The sequence below is a fragment of the Abrus precatorius genome, unplaced genomic scaffold, assembly GCF_003935025.1.
Source record: "Abrus precatorius isolate BTA unplaced genomic scaffold, Abrus_2018 Scaffold6, whole genome shotgun sequence".
NCBI classification, from domain to species: Eukaryota; Viridiplantae; Streptophyta; class Magnoliopsida; order Fabales; family Fabaceae; genus Abrus; species Abrus precatorius.
This window is the reverse complement of record NW_020874406.1, coordinates 21570119-21594640: the sequence shown is the minus strand read 5'-3', so window position 1 is coordinate 21594640 and position 24522 is coordinate 21570119. Positions and strand designations below refer to the sequence as shown.

The 24522-nt window shown below is 31.8% G+C and overlaps 3 protein-coding genes across 6 annotated transcripts; 1 reads left to right on the top strand and 2 right to left on the bottom strand.

Annotated features, from left to right (window-relative positions):
- The first annotated feature begins 2957 nt into the window (after positions 1–2957).
- LOC113868513 (protein TWIN LOV 1) lies at positions 2958–7291 on the top strand. 3 transcript variants are annotated; one of them, XR_003505385.1, is made up of 7 exons: positions 2958–3998; positions 4605–4812; positions 4918–4982; positions 5117–5196; positions 5300–5335; positions 5442–5505; positions 6842–7290. XR_003505385.1 is itself a non-coding variant. In XM_027504160.1 (7 exons), exons 1-7 carry the CDS (start codon positions 3461–3463, stop codon positions 6992–6994), a joined length of 1164 nt encoding a protein of 387 aa, XP_027359961.1. In that variant the 5' UTR covers positions 2958–3460; the 3' UTR covers positions 6995–7291. The 3 variants fall into 3 exon arrangements, 2 of the variants coding, with proteins under 2 accessions (XP_027359961.1, XP_027359962.1); XM_027504160.1 differs by having other exon boundaries at positions 5300–5355; positions 6842–7291; XM_027504161.1 differs by having other exon boundaries at positions 3314–3998; positions 5300–5355; positions 5436–5505; positions 6842–7237.
- Positions 7292–9011: 1720 nt separating this feature from the next.
- LOC113870387 (aldehyde oxidase GLOX) lies at positions 9012–10691 on the bottom strand. The gene has a single exon (XM_027506982.1). The coding sequence runs from the start codon at positions 10689–10691 to the stop codon at positions 9012–9014; it is 1680 nt and encodes a 559-aa protein (XP_027362783.1).
- A 2059-nt stretch (positions 10692–12750) lies between these two features.
- On the bottom strand, positions 12751–18364 carry LOC113868842 (protein NRT1/ PTR FAMILY 4.6). 2 transcript variants are annotated; one of them, XM_027504777.1, is made up of 5 exons: positions 18327–18364; positions 18119–18233; positions 17622–17839; positions 14437–14868; positions 12751–14106 (listed from the first exon to the last, which is right to left on the bottom strand). In XM_027504777.1, exons 2-5 carry the CDS (start codon positions 18228–18230, stop codon positions 13126–13128), a joined length of 1743 nt encoding a protein of 580 aa, XP_027360578.1. In that variant the 5' UTR covers positions 18231–18233; positions 18327–18364; the 3' UTR covers positions 12751–13125. The 2 variants fall into 2 exon arrangements, with proteins under 2 accessions (XP_027360578.1, XP_027360579.1); XM_027504778.1 differs by having other exon boundaries at positions 12818–14106; positions 18330–18364.
- Between the last annotated feature and the right edge of the window lie 6158 nt (positions 18365–24522).

The following is a 24522-nucleotide window of genomic DNA, read 5'->3' as shown; positions in this document are numbered from 1 at the left end:
ATTCAATTTGGCTTAAAACTTTTTTCATATTTTACTTTTGAATGATTATTTATATAATATAATATACAGATCTTTTTAAATACCGTTTTATTGGCAGAGTAATTATATTACGTGCAATGGAAATTTTATTTTAAATATCTTGATACGTAAATCATAAAGATTAATATTTATGCCAAACACAAATATAATTTCATGAAAAGTATATTAATGTTTCAACATTTCATCGAGCTAACTAGACCCTATATACATTGTTTCAACTTTTTGAGCTCTACCCGTTGATCTGACCATTTTGACGATTGCTCTAAGAACTACTCAAAGGCTACAAAACTCTTAAAACCAAATTTCACTTCAAAAACAAAACACACAATGGCCATCTTGCACTTAGGGCAGCTATAAAATGGTCTAATGGGACAGGCCACCATTTTAGATGTTCTTCCACATTTTTTCAAACCACATTAACATACCAACCATTAATTCCCCTATAGTATAGCCCATTATATCTAAAAAAATACGCTACCATTGAATGTGCCAAATTAATACTTAACATATATAATGTTAACATTTATGTTAAATTGTTGATAATGTCTACTAACCATAAGGAGCAATACAATTAACATTCTATAAAGGTCTAAAATGGTAATATACTTCTTAATAAAACATAAGGCCTAAATATATTCCAATTTAAGATTAAAAAAAATGAAACTTATAAAATATTTATAAAAAGAACTTATATTTTACTTCACTTGACTTCTTGTCCCCATCAACAATTGAAAGTCACGGTGGGATATCCTATTTCAATGCTTAGCAAGTTAGATTTCAGGATTTTCCTTTGTTCTGTCGTAAAACACGCAACTTGCTTGAAGTGGTTTGTTCTATTTTGTAATTATAGGCCTTGTCATAAGAAATTAATTACTATAATTAGTGCATTCACTTCATGACACATAATGAAGCTCCCTTGAGCACTTTCCTTGTTCCCTATCCGTGCTCCTACGTGAAATTTAAACGAATAATTCACTTTAACTAAAAAATAAAATCTATTTAATTTTGTTATTATTTTGTAAAAATATAAAATTATTTAGAAATGATTTTTAAATTTAACTTCAGAAAAATATACAATTAAAAGTTAAATTCCAAAAATAAATAATAAAAAAGTAAAAATAGCAATTCCAACACCCGGAAGAGTCCAAACCCAAGCCACGTACAGTATAGTAGTAGCCGTTTAGCTGCGCCACGATCCCAAGAACCCTAACTACTGTTGTCTTAATAAAAGAGAAACACGCACGTTAGCACAAAAATATGCCTACTAGGTGATGACGCGGATTGGATAAGAATAGGGTAAAGGCTACCATTTAGTTGCACGTTTTGATTTCTTTGCCTGTCTTTATCCAACCACATCGAAACTCTCTCGCTCACACCATTTCACCTAAATTCAGGTTCGTGGATTTATGAACTAATTCATTTCATTTAATTCTTTTACATTTATGCAAATAACTTATTTTTGACTGCTGTTTGTTCTGGTGAGTTACCATCAATCACCATTGACGATACTGTTTGGATAAATGGGCCAACGTTATGTAACAGTGACTGACCTCAACGACTTGTGGCTTTCGATTGCTTTCTTATTTCCCCTCTTTCATTTGCAAATTCAAAATCGTCGCTGTTAATCTGTACCCAATGGAAACAATCTTGGCTACTAATGGATAATGATTGATGGCAAAGCAAAAATGTACCCTAACTTGCCCATTCTACATCCAAAATCAATACATGGCAAATGTGTGGTTGCGGCTTTGCCTAGCCATTTTCAGATCCCTTTGCGTAGTACACGCTGCTTCATTGGTCCATTTACTTCACCTCATGCAGGTAATTGGAGAAAAAATATCTTTATGCAATTTGATGAACTCACATAGAAAGTGTCTTCTTTTGTCCACACTTAAATGAATCGTACAACTTAATTCAGAAGAATTGAATGTACAAGTATACATTCCTAAAAACCAAAATCGTACGTTAGCATCTAAGCATTGTTATATTATCATGAGGTTTGTTTTTACTTATTTACTTTAATTGAATTAAAGTGTACTACATTTTATTTTTATCATAGAAAAAGACAATTAAGGACTAAAACATTTAGAGCTTGTTTATTTTCTCTTTTTAAATAAAATTTTTAGTTTTTAAAATTAAAAAATAAAAAAACTTTCTTATTAATGTAAGTTTTAAAAATTATTTTTGAAAATTAATTTTTATTTTTAGTTTTTAAAACTGAAAAACAGAATTATTATTCAGGCCTTTTTGCTTTTATTTTTCTGTTTTTCTTTTTAAAACTAACAAAAGTCTAACTAAAAATAGTTTTAAAAACTAAGCTATCAAACAAAATTTATTTTATTTTATTTTTCTAAACAGTTTTATAAAATTATTTAAAATTTTAATTTTTAAAATTAAAAATCAAAACTAAATCAAACAAATCCTTAAACTTCTTTAATTTGATGTTTAAGAAAATATTAAAATTAATTTTTAAATTTTGATTTGTCATTCGTTTTAACTTTTATATTAAAATTTAGTAATTAATTATCGTAGATATAATAATGCAATACATAAAATGGTACACTAATGTTTTATTAGTTATGCAAATAAAAATATTACAATATAAAATTACTAAATCACTTTCAAAAATTAACTCAAAAGAGTACTGTACAGGTGCTTGCAGAGAGTATGCGGGCTCTATTCTTAATTAGCTGTAGGACATTTTAACATATATTATATTTTATTTATGTTAAAAAAATTAATAAATTTAGTAAAAATATTAAAATAAACAATAAAATGTAATTTTAAAGACTAAAATAAAGAATTGTTTATTTTTTAGGAATTAATTTAAAATTTCAATAAAAATGATTTATTTTTTATTTATTATTAATTTTTAGTAAGATCAGAAGAGACGAAAAAGAAGATGAACAAGGAAAGAAGTAAAAATATTATAAAAAATGTTGTTAGAAATTATTTGAAGGAATGATCCTATTCTTTCATGCAGAATATAAAAAAGTGGAACCAAAAAAAAATCTAGGAATTTGTGTGACTCAAGTTTGCTGCTTGCAGCAGTGAATTCCTGCGTCCCTCAACTCCTTCCACTTGGTAGTGACAATCTGTGTCGTCTTCTCCGCGGAGTTGGAAACTCATAATTCCCCTTTCATTTTCCTTCCCTCAAACCGCACTAAACCAGTTAATTAATTCATGGCCATCATCATCATCAACAACATCTATCCCTCCTCTCAATCCCACTCTCTTCAAACCCCTTTCCCACAATGCTAACCCCTTTTCCTTTACTCTCTTCAAACACTATTGCTTCCAACACTTCGCAAAGCTAGTACTAGCAGTGTTTCTGCCAGAGCCCAAAGAGTTCACATGGGATTGGGAACAACCCCTAGAAGAAGCAAGAGGAGAAGAATTGAAGCTTCTAGAAAATCCCACGATGGAGCAACGCGCGTTAATAGACCGATCCTTCGACGATCGTTACTCGCGGGACGCGCGCGACTCGCTCGACGAGTTGCGTCATAACTTCATCATCACCGACCCTTCTATCCCGGGCCACCCTATCGTCTTCGCTAGCCTTGACTTCCTCAAGATGACGGGCTACACGCGCCATGAAGTATTGGGCCGGAGTGGGTCCATGTTTCAGGGCCCGCGAACTTCTAGAAGGTCCGTCATGGAGATTCGAGAGGCCGTTCGCGAGGAACGAAACGCGCAGGTCGTTTTGCTTAACTACCGAAAGGACGGCACGCCGTTTTGGATGCTCTTTCGTGTTTGCCCCGTTTTCAGCAGAGACGGTGGTGCCGTCGTTCACTTCGTCGCCGTTCAGGTTCCGCTTCAGGGGAAGGGTTTGTCGCAGGATGGATCTGGTTCGCGGGATTTTGGGTTCGGGTGCTGTCGGAAGGAGGTGTGCTCTGATTCGTTGACGGAACTTGGTCGCGTTTGTTCGTTGAATCAAGTGTTGGAACGTGATGTCAGAGGTTTTGTTTTTTTTATTTACTTTTTTCAGTTTTTGAGCGTTGAAGTGAATGCTTTATGTTCATTCATTGCTTGTCCTACTCTGGTAATTACTAGTTACGTAGCTAATTGGTTAATTAATTACCTGTCTGACATTCCAGTTTTTTTAATTAGAAAATAAGAAACTGTTAATCTGATAAACTATTGTGACTTTTCATGCAAATCTCCTTGAAATTGAATTAAGAGCGTGTTTGGACTCACCTTTCATAGCCCATTTGTTTCCCGGTTCAGGGAACAAAACGGAGTAAATGAAAATTAAATCAATGGATATAAATTGCTAACAAATTATGAGACGCGTTTGACAGATTTGATCTATTGTTCAAATCTCAGGCCTAAAAGGTCAAGTTAATCAGGTTGTAAATGCCTATGGATTCGTTTTTATTTTAACGCTACTGGTTAAGGAAGTTCAATCATAATGACAGGAGTTTATAATTAGGGATGTTTAAGGCTTGTTTTTTATGGCCCATTTTGTCTGGGCTCAATGTGTGTAATTCTTGCTGAGTTATTGTTCTAGTGGTTTGGGGCTCTGTTTGGTATTTACTGATTTGTTAGAGCTTTATGACATGCAGAATTGGAGAGTGAAGAGCCGTGTGAGGCAAGTGATGATGAGAAGACAAGTGCTGTTACTGCTATGGACAACATCTTTTCTGTGCTAACCCATTATAGTGAGTGGACGGGCAGATTGGTTTGTAGAAAGAGATGTAGTTTTCCTGACGTGGGTCTTTTAAGCACATCCTTGATTATTTCTCTTGGTAGAATCAAACAAAGCTTTGTATTGTGAGTTATTGGAAAAGTCTAGTTTTCTTACTTCACCACAAGATGCTTTTTGCAGTCCCTTAATTTGCTTATATGTTGTTTGTTTGGTTTTGAGTTTCCTTGCAGAACTAATCCGCATTTACCAGACATGCCTATCGTTTATGCCAGTGATGCCTTCTTGAAATTGACAGGTTCTAAAACCTTTTCCTTGTATAAATTAATAATAGCCTTGTGAATATTTGCATGAAATTCCAACATCTGATTTGAGGATATAAAACCAATTACTCGGTTTTACTTAGAATTTCTGTTTATGTTACTTGAATAGGTTATGCAAGGGATGAAGTCTTGGGCCGCAACTGTAGAATTTTAGGTGGAACAAATACTGATACCTCAACTTTACATCTGGTAATTCACTTTTCTCACCATAGCTCTTCATTGTTGTCTTGTAGTTTGGCAACTTAGAATGGAAATAGATCATGTGGTTTTGTCTTTTTCTTATTGCTTACAGATTAGAGAAAGCATTAAAACTGAACAACCATGCACAGTACGTATTTTGAATTACAGGTTAATACTTCACTGTTGTTTGTGCTGCCAAAGCTGTGAACTTTATTTATTAAATATGCTGAATTAATTTTCTGCGACACTAACAGGAAGGATAGAAGCTCATTTTGGAATTTTCTTCACATCTCACCTGTTCGAGATGCTTCTGGCAAGGTAATCTTGACAAACTATTTATTAGCTGAACTATAAATTTTAAATGTCTCATATACTGTCAGTCATTTGCTTTTCCTGTCTGATTGGGAAGAGAAATATTAACACATCAAACATGAAAATGGTTTTGATTTTGTGTCTTTGGCAATTGGAAGACTGCTATTATTTTTGCTGATTTGACAGTTCCAAATTTTTTTATTATTCTAATCAGTCACGTTCTAATATATAACTATATCTAAATTTATAGAAATTTGTATGTTGTTTGTTTATCTTCTTTATGATTCTAAACTCTGAAATTTCTCATTCCTTGTGCATATCAAGCAAGTGCTTTGTTGGTCTGGACCATTCATTTTCTGTAGTAAGGCTGGGATAAGAGTTCACAATTATTGTTGTGTGCTTGCTGTTGTTTTACTGTGGCTGTATCTATTATTATCCGGCTACTTGCCTAAGTTATTAAGAATGGTTCATGTAGTAACAAAACTGACCCCAATGCTTGGTTTTGCCAGTTGTGAATTAACACCCCCCCCCCTTTCCCCCAAAAAAATACTTTCAAGTGATGAAATCAGTAAACTGATTTGGAGAAAGTTGCAATATATTCAAGATTGGCTAAATGAAAATTGCGTGAATGTAATTATTCTGTAAGTTTTGGTGTTCATCAGAAGACGCCAGCTGTATACTAATTACTATATGAATCTGTCGTTTGAAAAGTAGAGTTGATGTCATCTGATCGCCAAAGTAAATGTTGTGGGTGAAAAATAGTAGCTGAAACCGTAGCCTGTTGTAGATGATGATGGCTTGATAAAATATTTATCTCAGTAACGTCTCAATTAGTTATTTAGGATAATTTTCACGTTCCATTGTAGTGCCTGATCACATAATTTTACTTGTGAACATTCGGTCTGTTGTTTATCCAATTGATGCCTGAATACTTTTATATCTGTGCTTAAGGATGATAAATCAGTCTTGCATCCTCCCAAGTCCCATCCAGTCTTAATTTTAGTTGTCAATTGTAATTAGTAAAATTAGCTGATTTTGTTCTTATATGGACGTAGTTCATTCTTGTACGTTAGTGCGGGTCTTTGCTAATTTAAGTTAGTCACGGATCCATGACATGCACTTTGGGAAGAGACGCCTTGAGCATCATATATAATATTGGTTTAACGCGTGTACATAACGTGATTGTTCTTCACATTTATGTGCTTTTAGTTTGATGAGTTATGAAGCAACTCTACTTCTACGTAGACCAATTACTTTTATGGTGAAATTTTTGGTAAAAGGAAGTATCAGGGAACCAATTATACTTATTATCTCATAATTGCTGAATTCTGTTTTTGCTCAGGTAGCCTACTTTGTGGGAGTTCAAATAGAAGATGACAATAACAACGATGATAGAAATAGAAAGTGTTTGAGTCCTGAGAGGAGGCAGCTTAGCGTGGTTGGTGTTGTAAAGGTTGCAGTGAGGAGTTTATCAGCTGGATCTTCGAAATCATAGTCAAAATATAAGAGGGTGGTTTTCCTAATACTATGCCTACTTCCCAAAGATGTTAATCCATTCGGAAAAATGAAAATTTTCATTCTCAACTAGTCATAGTTGAGATGATGCAAAGGTGAAAATTTGAGTTGTAAAAAACACAAAAATATCCATATTGTCAATTGTAAGAAAACCCTCAACTAGTGATCGTACTGATTGAAAGGAACTTTTATGGTCCAGAATGTACCAATAAAACTCGACTTGTACTGATTTCACCTTATCTTTATATTTGCGGTGACATGTAGTGACCTTTTTCTTTACAAATTTAGCCATCGATTTCTCGAAATTAAGACGTACCTGAATTCACCTCATCTTTATTATTTTAATGCGTCATCACTCTTCATCCGTTTTTTTTTTTTTAACTTGAAGTAGATTTTAGTTACAAATTTTTAAATTTAAACTACTACAATTTATAATTTTTGGGACATTAAAGTAATTATATATATATATATATATATATATTTGAAATCATTAAAGTAATTACTATATTCATATATTCTGTTAAGAAACCATTTGCCATTGCTTGAATTGCAATTCATAGATTTTTAAAAACTCCTCATTATATAGCCTTTTAGAATATAATCCTTATTTTGAAAGACTGAAACCTTAATGATATGAAATTATTAAAACCTATACCTAAGAAAACAGATATAAAGACTAAAATCTAAATTATTGACAATTATTGGAGTTAAAATCTATTTCATCTTAAACTGTTTCTGTAAAATTTAATGTGCTTAAATTTTTAACTAACATGTTTTATATTAAAAAATAAATTAGAATTAAATATATTTTTAAATTATGAACAAAGCACCTCTAAGATTCAATTTTCTTTTACTACTTTTTGAAGAAACTTTTTTTTTTTTGAGAAAATTCTAAAATAATTTCCTTTGAATATTAAACTTTACTAAAAAAATTATTATTATAAAATTTTCAACATATCTTTTATTTAAAATTAATAAATCTTGTTGAGACTTTCTTTTAAAATGGTTTTTTTTTTCTTAAAAACAAATCCAACACATGCACTCAATTTGCTCTACTTATAATTATCCTATGAGTAATGGTTAAAACATTAAAAAAAAATATTTTATTGAAAAATACAATATTTAATATTATAAATATATATTTCCCATAATTTATAACAAAAATATTTTATTTAATGGAGTAATTCTTTAAGTGTTACTCTCAAAGTAATAGATAGTAGAATAATTTCTAATAAAATACTAATAAGCAACTTACATTGTTCTCAATTTAGATCTTTTATAAGGAGAGATCGTTAAGTAACATAATTTTAGGCCTTCATTTTCTTTAATTAGAATTCAAACACGTTAAAATTGATTCTTACGAATAGCTTCAAATAAATGAATATATGTGATAAATGGAGTCTTGATTGTTTTAAAATAAAAAAAAAATCATTTTTATAGTTTTTAATTTTAAATACATATTTAAATAAAATGTATATGAATTTAAATTAATTTAAACATATATATTAATCATGTATAATAACTTAATTTAATTTTATTAAAATTAATTTTGAAAAAAAAATTACAATCTTTAAAATAAACACATATTTCATCAAAACTAATTTTTGATAGTCTTTAAACGGTAGCCTCTTTAAAAAGTATAATTATTTTAAAGATTAAAAAATATTTACGTTTTTATTAAAATTATTATTATTATTATTATTATTATTCTACGTGTAATTGGTATTTTAAGTGACATTCACTGTTATCTTTCCTATCTAACACACAATGAAGAAGGGAAAAAGAAAAACAACTGAATGATAAAATAAGATTCACAAAAAAAACTGGTCGATGAGTTAAATAGAAGAGTTAAGAAATGTACAAAGAACGGTGTCTTACTCTGTATATACCTCTAAAACCCTAAAATTGTCAATTGGACAAAAACCATTCCAAATAATAATTTGAGCAAACCCTTGACATTAACACTTTTGTCCAAACCATCCACAAACTATCATCACTCATCTAACCTGAACCCAAACAGCACTACTTGGAACTCCACCATGGACAATGAAAAGCATGTAGTACCCAGGTGGGGCCACAGAGAGAGAAGGGGGCCCACGCGCCGTAACCTTGTAATCAAACGGCTCCCCATTCTCAACCTTCACCACATCCAAAACCAACACCCTCTGGTTCATCGCAAACGAGTGCGTCGTAAACGACGGCGCCACCAGTGTCACAACAACCCCCTTCTCCGAACGATACTCCGTCAACGAGAAAGTGACGGAAAACAGCCCCCCATATGACGCCGTATTATTCGCGGCCTCCACCGCAATTATGGTGGGCCGCAACGGACCCAATTCGGGGCGCAAATAATCCGGGTAATACGCGTCCAAACTCAACTCAGTCGGGTACGGGTACGCCCGAAAATCATACACCCTATGCGGGTTACTCCCACCCACTAAAACCCTGCCATCTGGCAGCAGCACAGCCGCTGAGTGATACATCCGAGGAGTGTTCGCCGGAGGAAGTAACTGAAACCTCGAAAACGGGTCGATCAAACCGGGTCTATATAAAACCGGATAGAAAGCCGGGTTCGCTGCGTTTTCCCATCCTGCGGTTCCATTCATTGCACCGTTCAAAATAAGCACGTTTCCTGTTGGGAGTAAAATCATATCGGGCATAACCCTCGGCGTAGGCATGAACTCCATGACCCATTCGGGTTCCGGGTCGGTCACTCTCAACCTCCCGCACGTTCTTGAAGCTTCTAGAAACACCTTAAGCTTGTTTGCGAAACTAAACGCGTCAGGGAAGGCGCCGCCACATATCATAACCTCCGCGTCCGGTAACCCTGTTCCGTTTTGCAAACCGGTTAAATTCAACGGAAGGAGAACAGAAGAGCCGGTGCTCGGGTAGTTACGCTTTTCGTCACCGGGCATAATCGGGAACTCGCGGATTACCCGGTTGCGAGTGTAATCGAAGAGAATGGAGTTTCGGTTAGCGAAGATGAAGAGGTTTCCGTCGGGTAAGAGATGCAAGAAGGGGTAAAGATTGTTCTCTTCGCCAGGGTTAGGGTCGCGCGTGAGCCTCAAGAATCTGAGATAGTAAAACGACGCGTCGTTCTTGGGGACAAACTCATAGGTGAAGGAGGAACGCCCACCGACGACGATGATTCTGCCGTCAGGGAGAATGTGGTTGGAAGCGTACCAGCGACTGTTGGTGAGGTTGTGAGGAAGCTCAAGCCAATCACATTGGTTGTGTTGGGGGCAGGGAGTGAAGGTTCGGAGTTTGTGATAGCCGTCGTTGAAGCCCCCGGTTTGGATCAGTGTTCCGTCAGGGGCGACGGCGCCGGAGGAACACCATGCGTCGGTTTGGAGGGTTAAGGGACGGAGGGTGTTGGTGGGGATGTCGTAGAGGACAGAGTGGGCGGTGCAGTCGAGTTTGAGAGCGAGGTCGCGGGGGTTGAAGCGGCAACGGCCATTGGAGAGGGAGATGTTGGAGGGGCCAAAGTCTGTTCGGTCGAAGATGACTACTTTGTTGTCTGTCATTACTTGCATGTGCATGGCGGAGATGCCTATGCTGCGTCGCAGCTCAACCCAATGTCCTTCTGTGCCTGCATTGCATGTTCCAATTACGTGGAAGAGAATGGTGAGGTGGAGGAGTAAGGATGGGGCGTTCTTGATCTTGAACTTGAACGCCATTTTTATGTTCCTCATTCTTTTACGTCACAAGATGCCAAAGAATTCCCTATTTATTAATCGTATAACATATGGAAGGCTGCTGTTATGGATTTATTATAAAATGGAAAATGTTTCTCGTATGTAGGATAAACAATAAGAGAGATTCAAATAACAGTATAAATAAATATGTTTATTTTCTAATTTTTTTGTTACTTATTTTAAAAATAAATCTTAATTAACTTACTCTACTTAATAAGTTTTTATACATATTAAATGTAATCATTAATTTATTTTTTAAAATAAATAGGTAAATTTATAAAATTTTAAAATTATTTCATACCTCATCAAATATCTTTATTTTAAATAAATATTTTATTTATTTAAAATTTAAAATATATGATGATTAAAATAAAATTTATATAATTTAATTATTGAATTAAATAAAATATTATATCTTTTAAATAAAAGAGGAAAGAATAATGGCACTCACCTACTAAGAGAAGGAAAATGAAATTGGGAGCTACAATTTGAGAGTGAATGTGTGTGGGGTTATGTAAATGAGTGAGGCTTTGTAGGGGACACAGTTGCAGACTGAGTATGCATGTGGTGGGTAAGGGTCAACGTTACGACTCTTATCTATTTTGCAGCAATTAACACACTTCAATTGGGAGCATTGACGGTGGGGCTGTCAACTGTTATCATACCATCCACAGTTGCATACAAAAATAATTTTAAATTTTAATTTTAATATATATTGTTTATGAATAGCAATATAAATAAATTAGATGTAATGTTATCGGGGGAGAGCATTCATCTGCACTTGTGCCATTAATACAAGATGTGATGATTCAATGTCTGTACACATGTTTGTTCTGTATGCCCACAACTATAAGCTTCGTAACCCACAAGTCCGAGGCCCATAACACTGCTGCTGTAAAAGAGGAAATGGAGGTATAATTTTAATAATTCTCTTCCTTTTCTTTTCTTATATGGCTCTCATGTTATTAAAAGAACATTCAATTCTAGATTGATAACAAGTAACATTGGTCAATTGAAAAATAGAAAACAGATATAGCAAAGAACAATGACAAGGATTCTATTTTTATTCTTAGCTGAAAGATGACAACGATTTTAATGATAAAGAAGCATTCTCTACCTTTCACACGGTCAGCGTAAAGCACAAGCCAAATTAAAGTATTTTGTTCCATTAATAAATTGACAAGGAATGAAATGCAACCGAAATTAAAGAGTGTTTGATGAAAAAATTTTCAAAAAATGGTTGCATCAGTAGAATAAATTATTTGTCGAATAATAAACCTTTATTCGTTTATTATATAGCTTTATCTACCTTGTACCTAGGAATGACAAAATACTATTGTCTTAGGAAGAGTATTTGGCCCTCATATATATAGATTCTCCTTAAAATTTTGGTCATCAACAATAAATTTTATGTTTATAAGTTCACCAACCCTTATTGCTTCACATAAACTTATAAACCAACAAATTTTTCGTCATTTGAGCAAAGTAGGACTTATACCCTTTAAAAGGTTTTGAAATAGATACAAAACATTCAGTGAGTAAAATTTTATTTTAGTTCTCAAAATTATGGGTGTGTTTCACAAAATTTTAAGGTATTTTCTAATTTATTTGATTAATTTTAAAAAAATTGATTAAATTAAATTTGTTCAATAAAGAACTTATTTTAGTGGCGTGTTCATTTATTGAACAAATTTATTTGTTTGATTAAATACTATTTTATGTAACTTTAGAGTTTATAAGTTTTTATTTTTTTTATCCCTATTATTTGACATAATTTTTTATTTGATGTTCAATTATGTCATTTTATACTTATCAGTTAATTTTAAAAAATATTTTTAATTTAATTAACTGTCAACATTTAACTTTTGATTTTTAGCTAATTTTTTAATTTTCAGTTAGCTTATTATAATACTGTAAGTATAAGTTATTTTTAGCCCTTGATTTTATGAAATACTTATTTAAATTTTAACGTTGTAAAAAAATATTTTAATTATTTTTTACTATTAATTTACTCCAAATAAGATTCAATTGGTCATTTATAAAGTTAAATATTAAAATAAAAACTTCATTTCGTTGTGTGGTCTCATTTCACATAGTGCAAGTACATACCAAGAGCAAAGATTGGTTTATATCATCACTACAAGTTGAATAAAAACATTTGCTTTCACTATTGATAAACCAGAGTTAGATTGATTACACATGAAGTGATGCTATCACTATTTTTGTTTCTTTTTTCCTATGTTCTTTCTATCTATTATTCTAGCATATATAAGGATATTCCAATGCTATTTCTTTGGGGGTAAATGCTGTGCACCCTTTTGCTGAACACAACTCCAGCTCAGGAATGGCTAGGCAAAAATTTGATCAATAAACTCTTAAACCCTCATGTGGATCATATGAACAACTCCCCTTTGCTTCATTCATCAGTAGTACCTCTCCCTCTATATTTGTACCTAATGGCCCAATAGAGGTAGTGTAGGAAGTTTAACGCACTAAGCACACACATGAGCCAATAGAACCTGTCCAAATTATAGTGGTTAAGGTTGGCAGCAGATAGCCATGATCTGTGGCTACTGTTCCCAGTGACACTGTTCACTATAGAAACAATCACCGAACTAAGGTAGTAACCCATTGCCAAAGAGGCCCAAGAAAGAGAAGTAGCCAAGGATCTCATTCTTATTGGTGCTTCTGAGAAGAAAAATTCTAACAACCCAGCCAAGGTGAAAAGATCAGCTGACCCAAGAAACAAGTACTGAAAAGCAATCCATAAGAATGAGATAGGTAATGGTTTGGTTGCATCATCAACTAGGCCTGAGTTAATGGCCACCCTTTTCCTTTTTATTTCAACAAGTGCAGCCACTGCCATTGCAACTATAGAGAGTATTAATCCAAATCCAATCCTCTGGAGATGAGTAATGCCCATTTCTGATTTGGTTGCTTTCCTTGCATAGGGAATGATAAGGTGGTCATAAATTGGTGCTAGGATCATGATGAAGACCACAGGGAAAACTGGTAGAGAAGCTGGTGGCACCTTTAGGGAACCAAGCTTGGTGTTCATTGTAGCAGCTTGTTCAACAGAGAATGTGGATAGCTGAGCTAGACAGCAGTTAAGTATGATGGTACAAGCAAATATAGGTAGCACTTTCAATACTACCTTAACATCTTCTACTTGCTGCACAGTGCATTCTAGTGATGAATACATTGGCTTGTTTGTAATTGCTTTGTTAAGAAATTTGAGGTGCTCAGTTGGTGTTTCAGTTCCTGTGCTTGCTTTTACAGTTTCTTCCTCTGATTCTCTTCTACCTGAGTGTGGATTACAAGGGCTTGAAGCCATATTCACGACAGCACTGCTAGAGTTTCTGTAGGTGCAACTATTCAGTAAAGCCGCAACAAGAACCTGCTCATATTTAAAACAGGAGGAAGTACATGACATACTAAATTAGCCAAAGAGGGATACAAGACAATAATGAAGGAAAAAATGGGAAATAAGGGGTTATCTTATAACTTAAAGGGTTATGTGGAGTTTATTAAAATGGTTTAGGACTTTCATAAATTTTTTTAGCATATATCAATAAGTTTCTTACTATACCTTAATAAAACAGCTCTTTTCTTTATTTCAATAAATTCTATGGCCAAGTTAAAGGTATAAGTCTTATGTAATAAGAGATTAAGCATTTAACCAAGTTATTTACATAACTTAAGTAGAGGTTGGCGGCATGCAAGTTACCTTTAGAATGGTTGTAAGTGGACTTCCTGAAGGGGTTTTGTTCCTATAAGTAGCTGAGCCAGCCAAGAATAATGGGATAGATAGAAATATGCTAATAGTAGATATAGCAAAACCCCATTGCCACCCTTTGTTATCTTCAATCCACACTACAAAAGTAACTGCAATAAGGGCACCACATGATAGGCAGAAGACAAAGTAGTTGAAGAAGGTTGATCTTTGCTTCCTTCCAGATGGAGTAGTTTCATCAAATTGCTCACCACCATGTGCTGGAAGTGACCCTTTAATTCCTCCAACTCCCAAAGCCACCAGATAGAGACCAGCAAACAACATTGCTGCTCTGCCACCATTAACTTCTTGACATGGGGTATCTTGCTCACAATTTGGTGGCTTCAGTGAAGGCTCGCGAGCTTGTATGGTGAGAACAATCAGACCCTGCACCAAAACTCCGAATTCCTTAGTCATGTCACATTTTTGCAATATAACAAAGCATAACAAGGATACAAAATTATTTTAATAATCTGTTGGAATATCTTTAAATAATTATATCAACAACCAAAGTTTCGTTTCCCTCTAAGTAGGATTAATTACATTAATTCATGTTTTCTACATAACCAACTCTTCAACGTCAGTTAATTCTATAAACATTTAACTCTAATAATGTCCTCATGTTGTTTTAGTCATTAATTTTACGTTGTTCTAGTCATAATACTTTTTTAAGGTTTATTAAATTTTAGGACTAAGTTTAAGCATCGAAAAGTAATAACAGTAAAAATAATACTTTTATTATATTAAAATTATAAAAATATGATAAATAATTTTTTTTTAATAAAATCTTACGAAGCTAGTATATTTTTGTTTGGTCAGGAATCATACATTGTTCTGAGAAAAAGGGCGTTATAGCAGGCCTAAACTGTGTTTCTACCCAACCTACCGAGGCCCAAATTTGTTCTAATAAATGGGCCCAATTTGATGCACAAATAAAAGCTGAAAGAAAATATCAACTGGTGGGTACCCCCAGCAGGAGTTGGATAGATAGCAATGCACATGTACATTGCGTTAATTTCATTAGTGACACCTACCCATCTTTTTCTGCCCCTTATGTCCCTTTGTTTTTGCTAAGAAAATGAAAGTGAACCAATAAAATATCACAAATTTCGCCAGCGTATATGCCTTTGGACTACAAATAATAATAAGATACTGTGCCTACCACTCCTCGAATATTGACCAATAGAAAATGGTCTAGTACAGAGAAAAGTGTATACAAGCAACAATGTCCTAGGCCACGTGTCTATAGACCGTAACATAGACAAGGACTTGTTATAATACATTATTAACAGCAAGTCATGAAATGTCACTGTGAGTTATGTTGGCGTTTTCAGGGAGTTATATGTGCTTTATGAAAGGATAGTGATTATGGATCATCAAAATGATAACCACACACGTGGTTCACAAACTTACAAAGTTGTATGCGAACATGTCTCATATGTGCTATTTAAAACTTCTAGAATATATAGATTATACAAAAGGAAACCTTCTAGAATAAAACGAAGATTACGAGAAATAATGTCTGTCACTTATGGTGTTACTGAATAAACTCTTGAGCACCCGTCACAAATTAAGCAGAACCCAAATAATAGTGTGAAGTGAAAATTATGTCTTAATTTGAACTCGAATGTTTTTGTAATATATTCATGTATTTGAACGGTTATTAAGGAGACTTGACTTAATTATCTTGTATTCCTATTTTTCTCTCTTTTTCATTCCTAATTATTAAATAATTTCAAACAATTGTACGAACTCCAAATATAATAGAGTAGCTTCTTAGGGTTTGTGATCTCAAGATTACACGTACTATTACGGGTGAGATTTAAGAGGTCGAAACGACAAAAGATGATGTATGATGTACAATAAACAAAGGGGTCCGAGGCAATTGAGGAAATTAAATACGTTGCATGAAAATAATACGTGGGGTCTCCTTATATTTAATAAATTAAAGATATGCTTACTTTATATAAAGATATTTTTTTAAAGAATAATAAAATATGAAGAACTAATCAAAATTTATTTATTTAAAATAAACAATTGCTAAACTTTATAATAAATTTGATAGTCTATGTCATGTTTATAATTTCTCTTCTCGCTTCCTTTCTTCATGTAACACCAAAAGTTATATAATATAAAAGGACAAAATCTCTTCCCACCACCACCATTATTTTATCTCCTCCACTCCATTAAGCAAAAGGATAAAGTCGTCGGACATTAACAGCCATATTATGTGCCCATCCCATTTAAATGATGTTGTTAGATGCTGACCACTAGATCAAATAGTATATAATTATGTGCATCATGCTCATGCATTACTTTTTTTTTTCTCTCAGCTACTCTATTTCTTCCCTGGCAACCACTAAGATTAATTGCGAGTTCAAGGTCACACAACATGTACTAGTAGATGTGCATTTTACAATAATTTTGAGATAAAATGAGAAGAGATGTAAAACTGTGTTGTTAAAGCAAGTGGGAGAGAGAATGCAGCAAAAGATAGGGAATCCATGGACGGATAAGCGTTTTTAACATATTCACAATTTCAATTCTTTGATGGGGGGTTTTGGTCGCACCATTTGATTCAACCCTACCCTGCAAGTTGCAAAACATTGCAACTGACTCTTATTCTTGTAAACACGTCACAACCCTTTGCAAGACACGTGTTCTTTGAGTTACCCAATAATAAATCAATAAAACAATTTCCTCATTTTTTTAAAAATGAATCCTCCCCAATATAACAAGTCATGCTCAAAATTTTATACCCCATATTTATTTCTCTTTTAACAAATATTAAACTAGTTCCATTCATTTAATATGAAAAACACTAACATCATTTTTCAGAAATTAATTCCAAGTATCTAAAAATAAAAGTTGCCATTTTTAACCGTACGATATTGTATAATTAAAATTTAACATTAGTAGTAGGTATCCATTTTACTTTAATTTTCTCTCCCATCACAGAGACATAACATGGAAAAGGAGAAAAACAGTAAGTGCAAAAGCTAGGAGTATAAAATTACAACATGGGCTAACGTAATAGGTAGGTTTGAGTGAGTGAGTGAGAGAAAGTAACACATACAAACACATACACATAAAGTGATGATCAAAAGGAGGAAAAGGAAGGGTATAATGCAGTGAAATACCAGGAACTCAACAAGTGCACTTATCAGGTACACATGATAAGTGGTGAAAAAGGCATCGGATAAGAAACCACCGAGGAGGGCAAGGAGGAAGGCCGTTCCCATGAAATTGGTCACATTGTTGGCAGACTTAGAAGGAGACATGTGCATATACTGCTTCAGGTACAACACCAAATTGCTCGCATTCGCCAAATACGCCAGATTCTCCAATATCTCCACCACTAAAAAAAACACAACAACCTCGGAGTCAGTGCTAGCCAAATGAATTGCATGTCTCCTATTAAATATTCATAAAGAAAAAATGTTGTTTATTTTTCTCTCCCTTTCTAAATATAAAGTGTAAACCTTTTTGGTTCCACCCATAAAAGCACTTGGCCAGAAACGGAGACCCAATTGAGTACATGGCTTAAGATGCCCCCCAAAAAGATCATTTTAAATGTTTAAACTCGACTTGCAAACTGAAGTTAATAAAACCAAAAAAAGGGAGTTTTGAGACAGACCCAGAACAAAGGAAGCTGCAAGCATGCCCCCATGACGGCCTCTGAGAGCGGGTTTGTTTCTCCAGTCGACGTAACCTTCCCACGTGGTGACTTGGCGTGCTTCTAAGTCCATGGCCTGCAGAATTTTATGACAGAGTGTTTATCATATTAATGCAACATAACATAACATGTTGGTGAAGGAGAAGAGAGAAACAGAGAGAATCCAAACCACCAAGTTTGCCTGTGTTTGCTTGGGATCTGAGAGAGGTTAGTGAGAAAAGGGTTATGACTGTGGGGGTAGATTTATAGAAGAGGGTGGAGCGAGCTGGGAAAGCTCCAAGTTGGGCATAATGGTCATCACGCATCACACTTAAATCTTTCTTTTCACATTCCTTTGGTTCGCTGCTAATTTTTACATTTTATTTATTGATTATTATAATAAAGCATGATTTTGGTTTTTAAATGACACAATCAGCGAGGTGTGGTACTTTACCAAATCAAATATTTTAATAGGTTTATTATCTGTCAGTTTAATGCTTCGTGCTGTATTATATTGAAGTATTATTTTTACTTTAAGGATTATATTTACTTTATTTAGATTAAAATATTTAAACAACTTAAAGTTATTAACAAGTTTTATCATTAGTAGAAGAGTGTAATTTTTACATTATAAAATTAAAAACAGTTATCATAATTAAATATATTAGAAATTAAAATCATAGTTTAAAGATATAACTTAAAATTTTCTTTTTTCGTTCACCTCCCGAATCTTTCTTCTGGTCGTTGTACTGCTATACCTTTTTTTTTTACACAGTATAATTTGACGTAATATTTTTTATTTAATGTATTTTTTTTTTATGAAAGTAGAATAAATTGTATTGAAAAAACACCACAAAGAAGAAAAGGCCGTATTCTTTATACATAACTTTTGTTTTCGAAATAAAACATATAAATTAGATTCCCAAAATATGACTTAGTATATTATTTTTTAATTTAATGAATAAAATTCAGTTATTCAATGATTATTTAGATTTTTTTAAATTTATGAGTCAAACTTCTAAAATACAATTTTTTTAGAAATTTTTTAAAAATTTATTTTTAAATATATTTATTTTTAAATAATTAAAAAATTAATTTATTAAATTATATTATATTCAAATTTTATTTAATAAAACATGATATTTTACCCAAAATAAAATTTAAAATTCCTCTTGAAAACTCAAATTTTACAACTTATAAAATCCTTTAAATTGTATTAAATTTTCATTGTATTTTTTATTTTTTAATTTTAAAATAATTTCATATCCCAAATTCATTGACAACTAAAATTTAATATTAAAATGTCAGAGAAAATAATGTGGTTTTAAAGCAACTTTAACTTGGTTACATATTGCTTTTAAGTGGTCGGAAGCGTATATAAACGTTCTCATCCGCCAAAAGACAGAAAGCAAAAAATGAAAAATATACGTAATAATCTTCATTTATATTGTTTTGTTTTCACGAGTGATCAGAAAAAACCAGAGTCTTTAGTTATATAATCAAAAGAAATTAAGAGTGCACAAAGAAACAACATGATGTGATATATCCAAAATTTTAGTTTTAAAATAATGAATTAAAATGTAGCACAATTAATTAGTGATACATAATATGATGCTTTACACGATAAAAACTAAATTAATCACACACTGTGAAGATAATAAAATTTTACATCCTTGTGTCAACTCTTCAAGTTAATAAAATATTTTACTTGTGAATACATTTTGCAGTATTATATTTAAATGTGTTATTTTATATTTAATTCATTTATATTAAAAGATTTAAACAAATTGAAGTTATTAATGAGTTTATCAAATATCCATTTAGTAAAACAAACTTATCTTAATAAAAATATTAACAAAAAGTAAAAGTACACGTTAATTAATTTAAAATTAAATTTTATTTTTTCTTTCACCTTCAGTCTCTTTCTTTCTCTTGTCATATATATTCGGTGACACCTAAGGATATTTTCTCTAATAGTGCATTCGTCCAAATTGATTAAGTATTAAATAATAATTGCATAAAAAGTATATTATTATTTTTATTACAACATTAACATACAATGGGCTTAGCGGTTTAACCAGGTAGAGTTTATTTGAATTTGGGAGAAATTCATGTCTAAATCAATTAGAAGCTTTTAATTTTAATTCAAACATTGGTTTAATAGGAATCATATCCTCTTCTTTCCACCTAAATAAGAGAGTAGCATGTTATACAAATCAAAGCCATTGAAATATAACGAAATTTTGTCTATTTATACCATGACATGTCCTTCTCTAATTAAAACTCACTATATTGACAACTCTGTTTTTATTAGCAATAATTTTGGCTTCGGACAACAACCATATTCTTATCCATTGCATCATCGGTGCTCCACCTGGTCCAAGAGGGTGGTGTTACAGTAGCTAGACAGCAATGATCGTGAAAGGATGAATGTTGTTTAGAGTTTGAGAATCTATGTTTGCGTTAGAGTTTGAAATGGCTTAGATTTGCCATGGTTACATGGTTAGATGTTATGGATATTATAATATTGAGGTTTTGTTTCAAGGAACTTGGTTCTTGATTCTAGTGTGGCTGTTGGTTCCATCTGAAAAGAATTTAAGAGGAATGCGCTTGTAACATGGTTGGTATAAAAGTTTGGATGGAAATCTGGGTTATTTCTTTAATTAAGTGAATATCTTAGTGTGTTACATTCAATTATTCATTGTAAGTTAGTGTAGATTTTCTATTAATCAGTTATCTTGATTCATATTATACCTTCTATGTATGTGTACTCGTTGCCTTGTAATAGTTATCTGTCTCAATTGAATAATAAAAAATGTTCATGGTTTACTTCATATAAGTTCGATAATATTTTAGTTGAGATAACATCAACCAGTAACACCAGGGTTAACTTTTGTGAGAGAGAAAAAAAACTTAACAAAGAGATGCAGATGCATGTGATGATGTGATTGTATATGGTTTTTGTGATTACCGTGCAATGGTATCATATTTAAGAAAAGAATAAGTTGACTTCATAACCTTGACAGACCTTATTAAAGTTAAATCTTGATATAGATCGTGATTCATGCTTTCTTTGTTTTAGAAAAAAAGATTATGTTGGGTTAAAAGAAGTGTAGGAAAAGAATAATTTTTATACGATTCAAAAGTTTTGATATGTAAAATAATTTGTTTGTTTCAGAGTATATAAATAATAATTTTTTTATTAAAAATTATAATATTTAATATTATTAATATATTAAATTTTGTCATATTTTATAAATTTTAATAAAATTTTATTATATATGATTTTTATTTGTATATAGATTAAAAAAATTATATTAAATATTATAATTAAAGCATTAAATTACATGCTGGCAGTTGAGTACATGCAGTGATATGTATTTGTATCCATATTTTGTTGAATTTTTTTAGTTTTGAGTAGATGTGATTCCTTTACAGTAAAGAAATGTATTTTAAATGATAATTATACTCGTAATAGTTATATATATTTTAAAAAAATTTAGACTCAATCTAAGTTTTTATTTAATTTATATAAAAAATTTGAATTAAATATAATTTTTTTTGTAAGAAATATATATATATATATATATATATATATATATATATATATTGTACCTATAGTTTGAAAATTTATTCATGTGAAGTTTTAAACTTTGCTCCACACCGAAGGTAGAGGAGCATCAATCAGTCGCAGCAAAATTTAGAGGCAAAATCGTTTAACCAATGACCTAAATATTAAGTATATGGAGTTAAAAACCCTTTTAAGATAAATTTGGGTTGAAATGAATAAATGTTTTTAGATTTTAATTAAGATAATATATATATAATAAATACTAATTTTAATAAAATATTATTATTTTTAATTAAAGTGAAGTAAAATTTAAAGGTTAAAGTTTGAAAATGTAAATAAAAGAAAAATTGATCCCTCTATCTTAGGTAACACGGCTGACATCACATGGGTAAAGTATTTAACTCAAGTTCTACCCATGAGGAAATTGATAGTTTGAATAAAACACTTGATTCAAGACAAACTTGTGCAAAACATGTACACGCATGGATCACATATTGGGTCCCTGTTAGTTGATTAATAGAATTGGTTCATGGTTATAATTGGTAAAACAAATTTTAGGCATGCAGCTTAACATTGAAGGCAAAATTTGAGAATCTAGCTAGGTTCCGTAAGGTAGTGAAGTTTCCAGATATGGCTAAGAAATGTGATTTTTTATAATTCTTTGAAGTTAATGTATTGGAGGGTTGAAAGTGAGTCAAAAGTTCATCTTTTTAGGACATACCTAACCATTATGCATTCCTAAATGCACTGCTAGTGCCTATAACTCGGTGTCGCAAAAGTCATTAGTTAATGAGAGGAAGCAAATATTTTTCTTCAAAAGAGCTTTCAAATTCATTTGACCCTATATATCCCTAAATGTTAACAGTTTTGACTTATAAACATACAATCTTCACTCAAGCCATTCCATGACCTTTATTTTGTTTTTTAAATTGTTGATAACAAATCATTATCACTTGCAACTTTCTTTCAGCGAAGCAAATTGAATCTGCTTTGAAACTTGAAAATTTCAATCAAAATTTATTTTTTTATATCAACTCTCTGAAGGATTATTTACACCTTGTTCTGAGGCTGTAAGTTTTATTTTTTAAATATAAATTTAAAAATAAAATACATTTAATTAAAATATAATTAAATTATTTTAATAAAATTTTAATTCTATCAATTTTATTTTAATATTATTCACAGATACAAGATAATTGTCATTACTAAATTGCAGATGTCATATGTGCTTGTTTGGATTTAAGTACAATTCTATCTGCTTGTATTTTGGTTTGATGGTGCGCATGCACATTAGGTTCGGTGTGTTGACTTCTTGTCAAGCTTCTACGATGTCAGTTTAATTAATTATATAATTTGTATATATCATTAGAAATTTGTAGAACGATTGAGATTCATATTAAAAAAGGAAATTATTTATTGAGTGAAAAAATTCTAATAAAGTGCTAAAATTATATGCATCTTATCACTCTTAAATTATTGTAAATTAAATCTTGCACTTTTCTCTAAATCCCAGTAATTACAAATAAAAAGTTTGTATACGATTCTCTCTCTTTTAAAAAGAATTATATTCTATAAATAAATTATATTGTGTTTCAAATAATATAAGTAATTCATTTTGTGTTCATATAATAAAATGAAAAATATGTTGAGGAATTTCAATATACATATATATATATACTTATGTTTGTAATGGTGTAATCACACGAGTTATAACTGAGGATGTTTTGACGAAAATATCAGCTCCTCAGAGGATTTTGATTTTGGAAAAAAATAAACATATATATAGCCTACTGCAGGATAATAATAATTGAAGATACTAAATTAATTACAAAAAATATAGATAAAGTTATAAGAACAATATTGATAAAATTTAAGAATAATAAAAAGATATTAAATAAAATTAATGAAAGAAGCTACAATACATAAAACAGTGTCAAAATATGCTTAATTGGGGGATCAGTTCAGTGTACGTAAAACAGTTATCTTTCCTTTCGCAGAGTTTTTACAGGCACGTCCAATATACCCTATTAACCAACTGTCAAAGTGCAAGGGTAGATGCATGCTTTAGTAATTTTCAATTATACATAGAATCAAGGTTGCCTTAAATTGTTGAAAAGACAGATAAGTATATCATTCAGTGAACTTTGATTACCCTCTTTTTACAATGAACTGTAAGGTGTACATGGTCAAGTTGGGGTCCAATTTTATGACTAATTCATGTATATAGATTTAATTATTTGGGTGCTATAGTCAACCTACGAAAAATTGAGGAAATATTGAGATATTTATTAATATTATATTATTATGGAGAACAAAATGGGACCTATCCTGATGTCAAAGTAATGAAATGTTATATCTAATGCAGGAATTGCAAAATGTTTTTTCAATACATAAGCAACACGGTATTCTAAGCCTCCCTTATCTCTTTTGACAAGACCAACTTGACAAATCAATAGATGCCACATTGTGGACAAAGGCAGATACGAGCATTAATCCTCGACCACAATAGAGACAAATGTACGAGAACTTGCAGAAAGAGGTTAATTGGGTTTTTCAAATCCAGCAAAAGATGAAGTAGCTTAGCTATGTTACATGTGTTAAGGGTTAAGCCTAAATAATAACTGGTTACTAGTAGCAGGCTGTCACATCAAGAGGAGTGGAAGGTATATAAAATGCAGGACTGATTCCAAGGAGTTGAGAATATTTGACGAATAAATGATAATGTTTTTTTTATAAGCATATCAATAGTTATGTTTTTTGCTACAAAATCAATAATGATGTTGTTATCTAATACAATTGTTAAGTTGAGAAACAA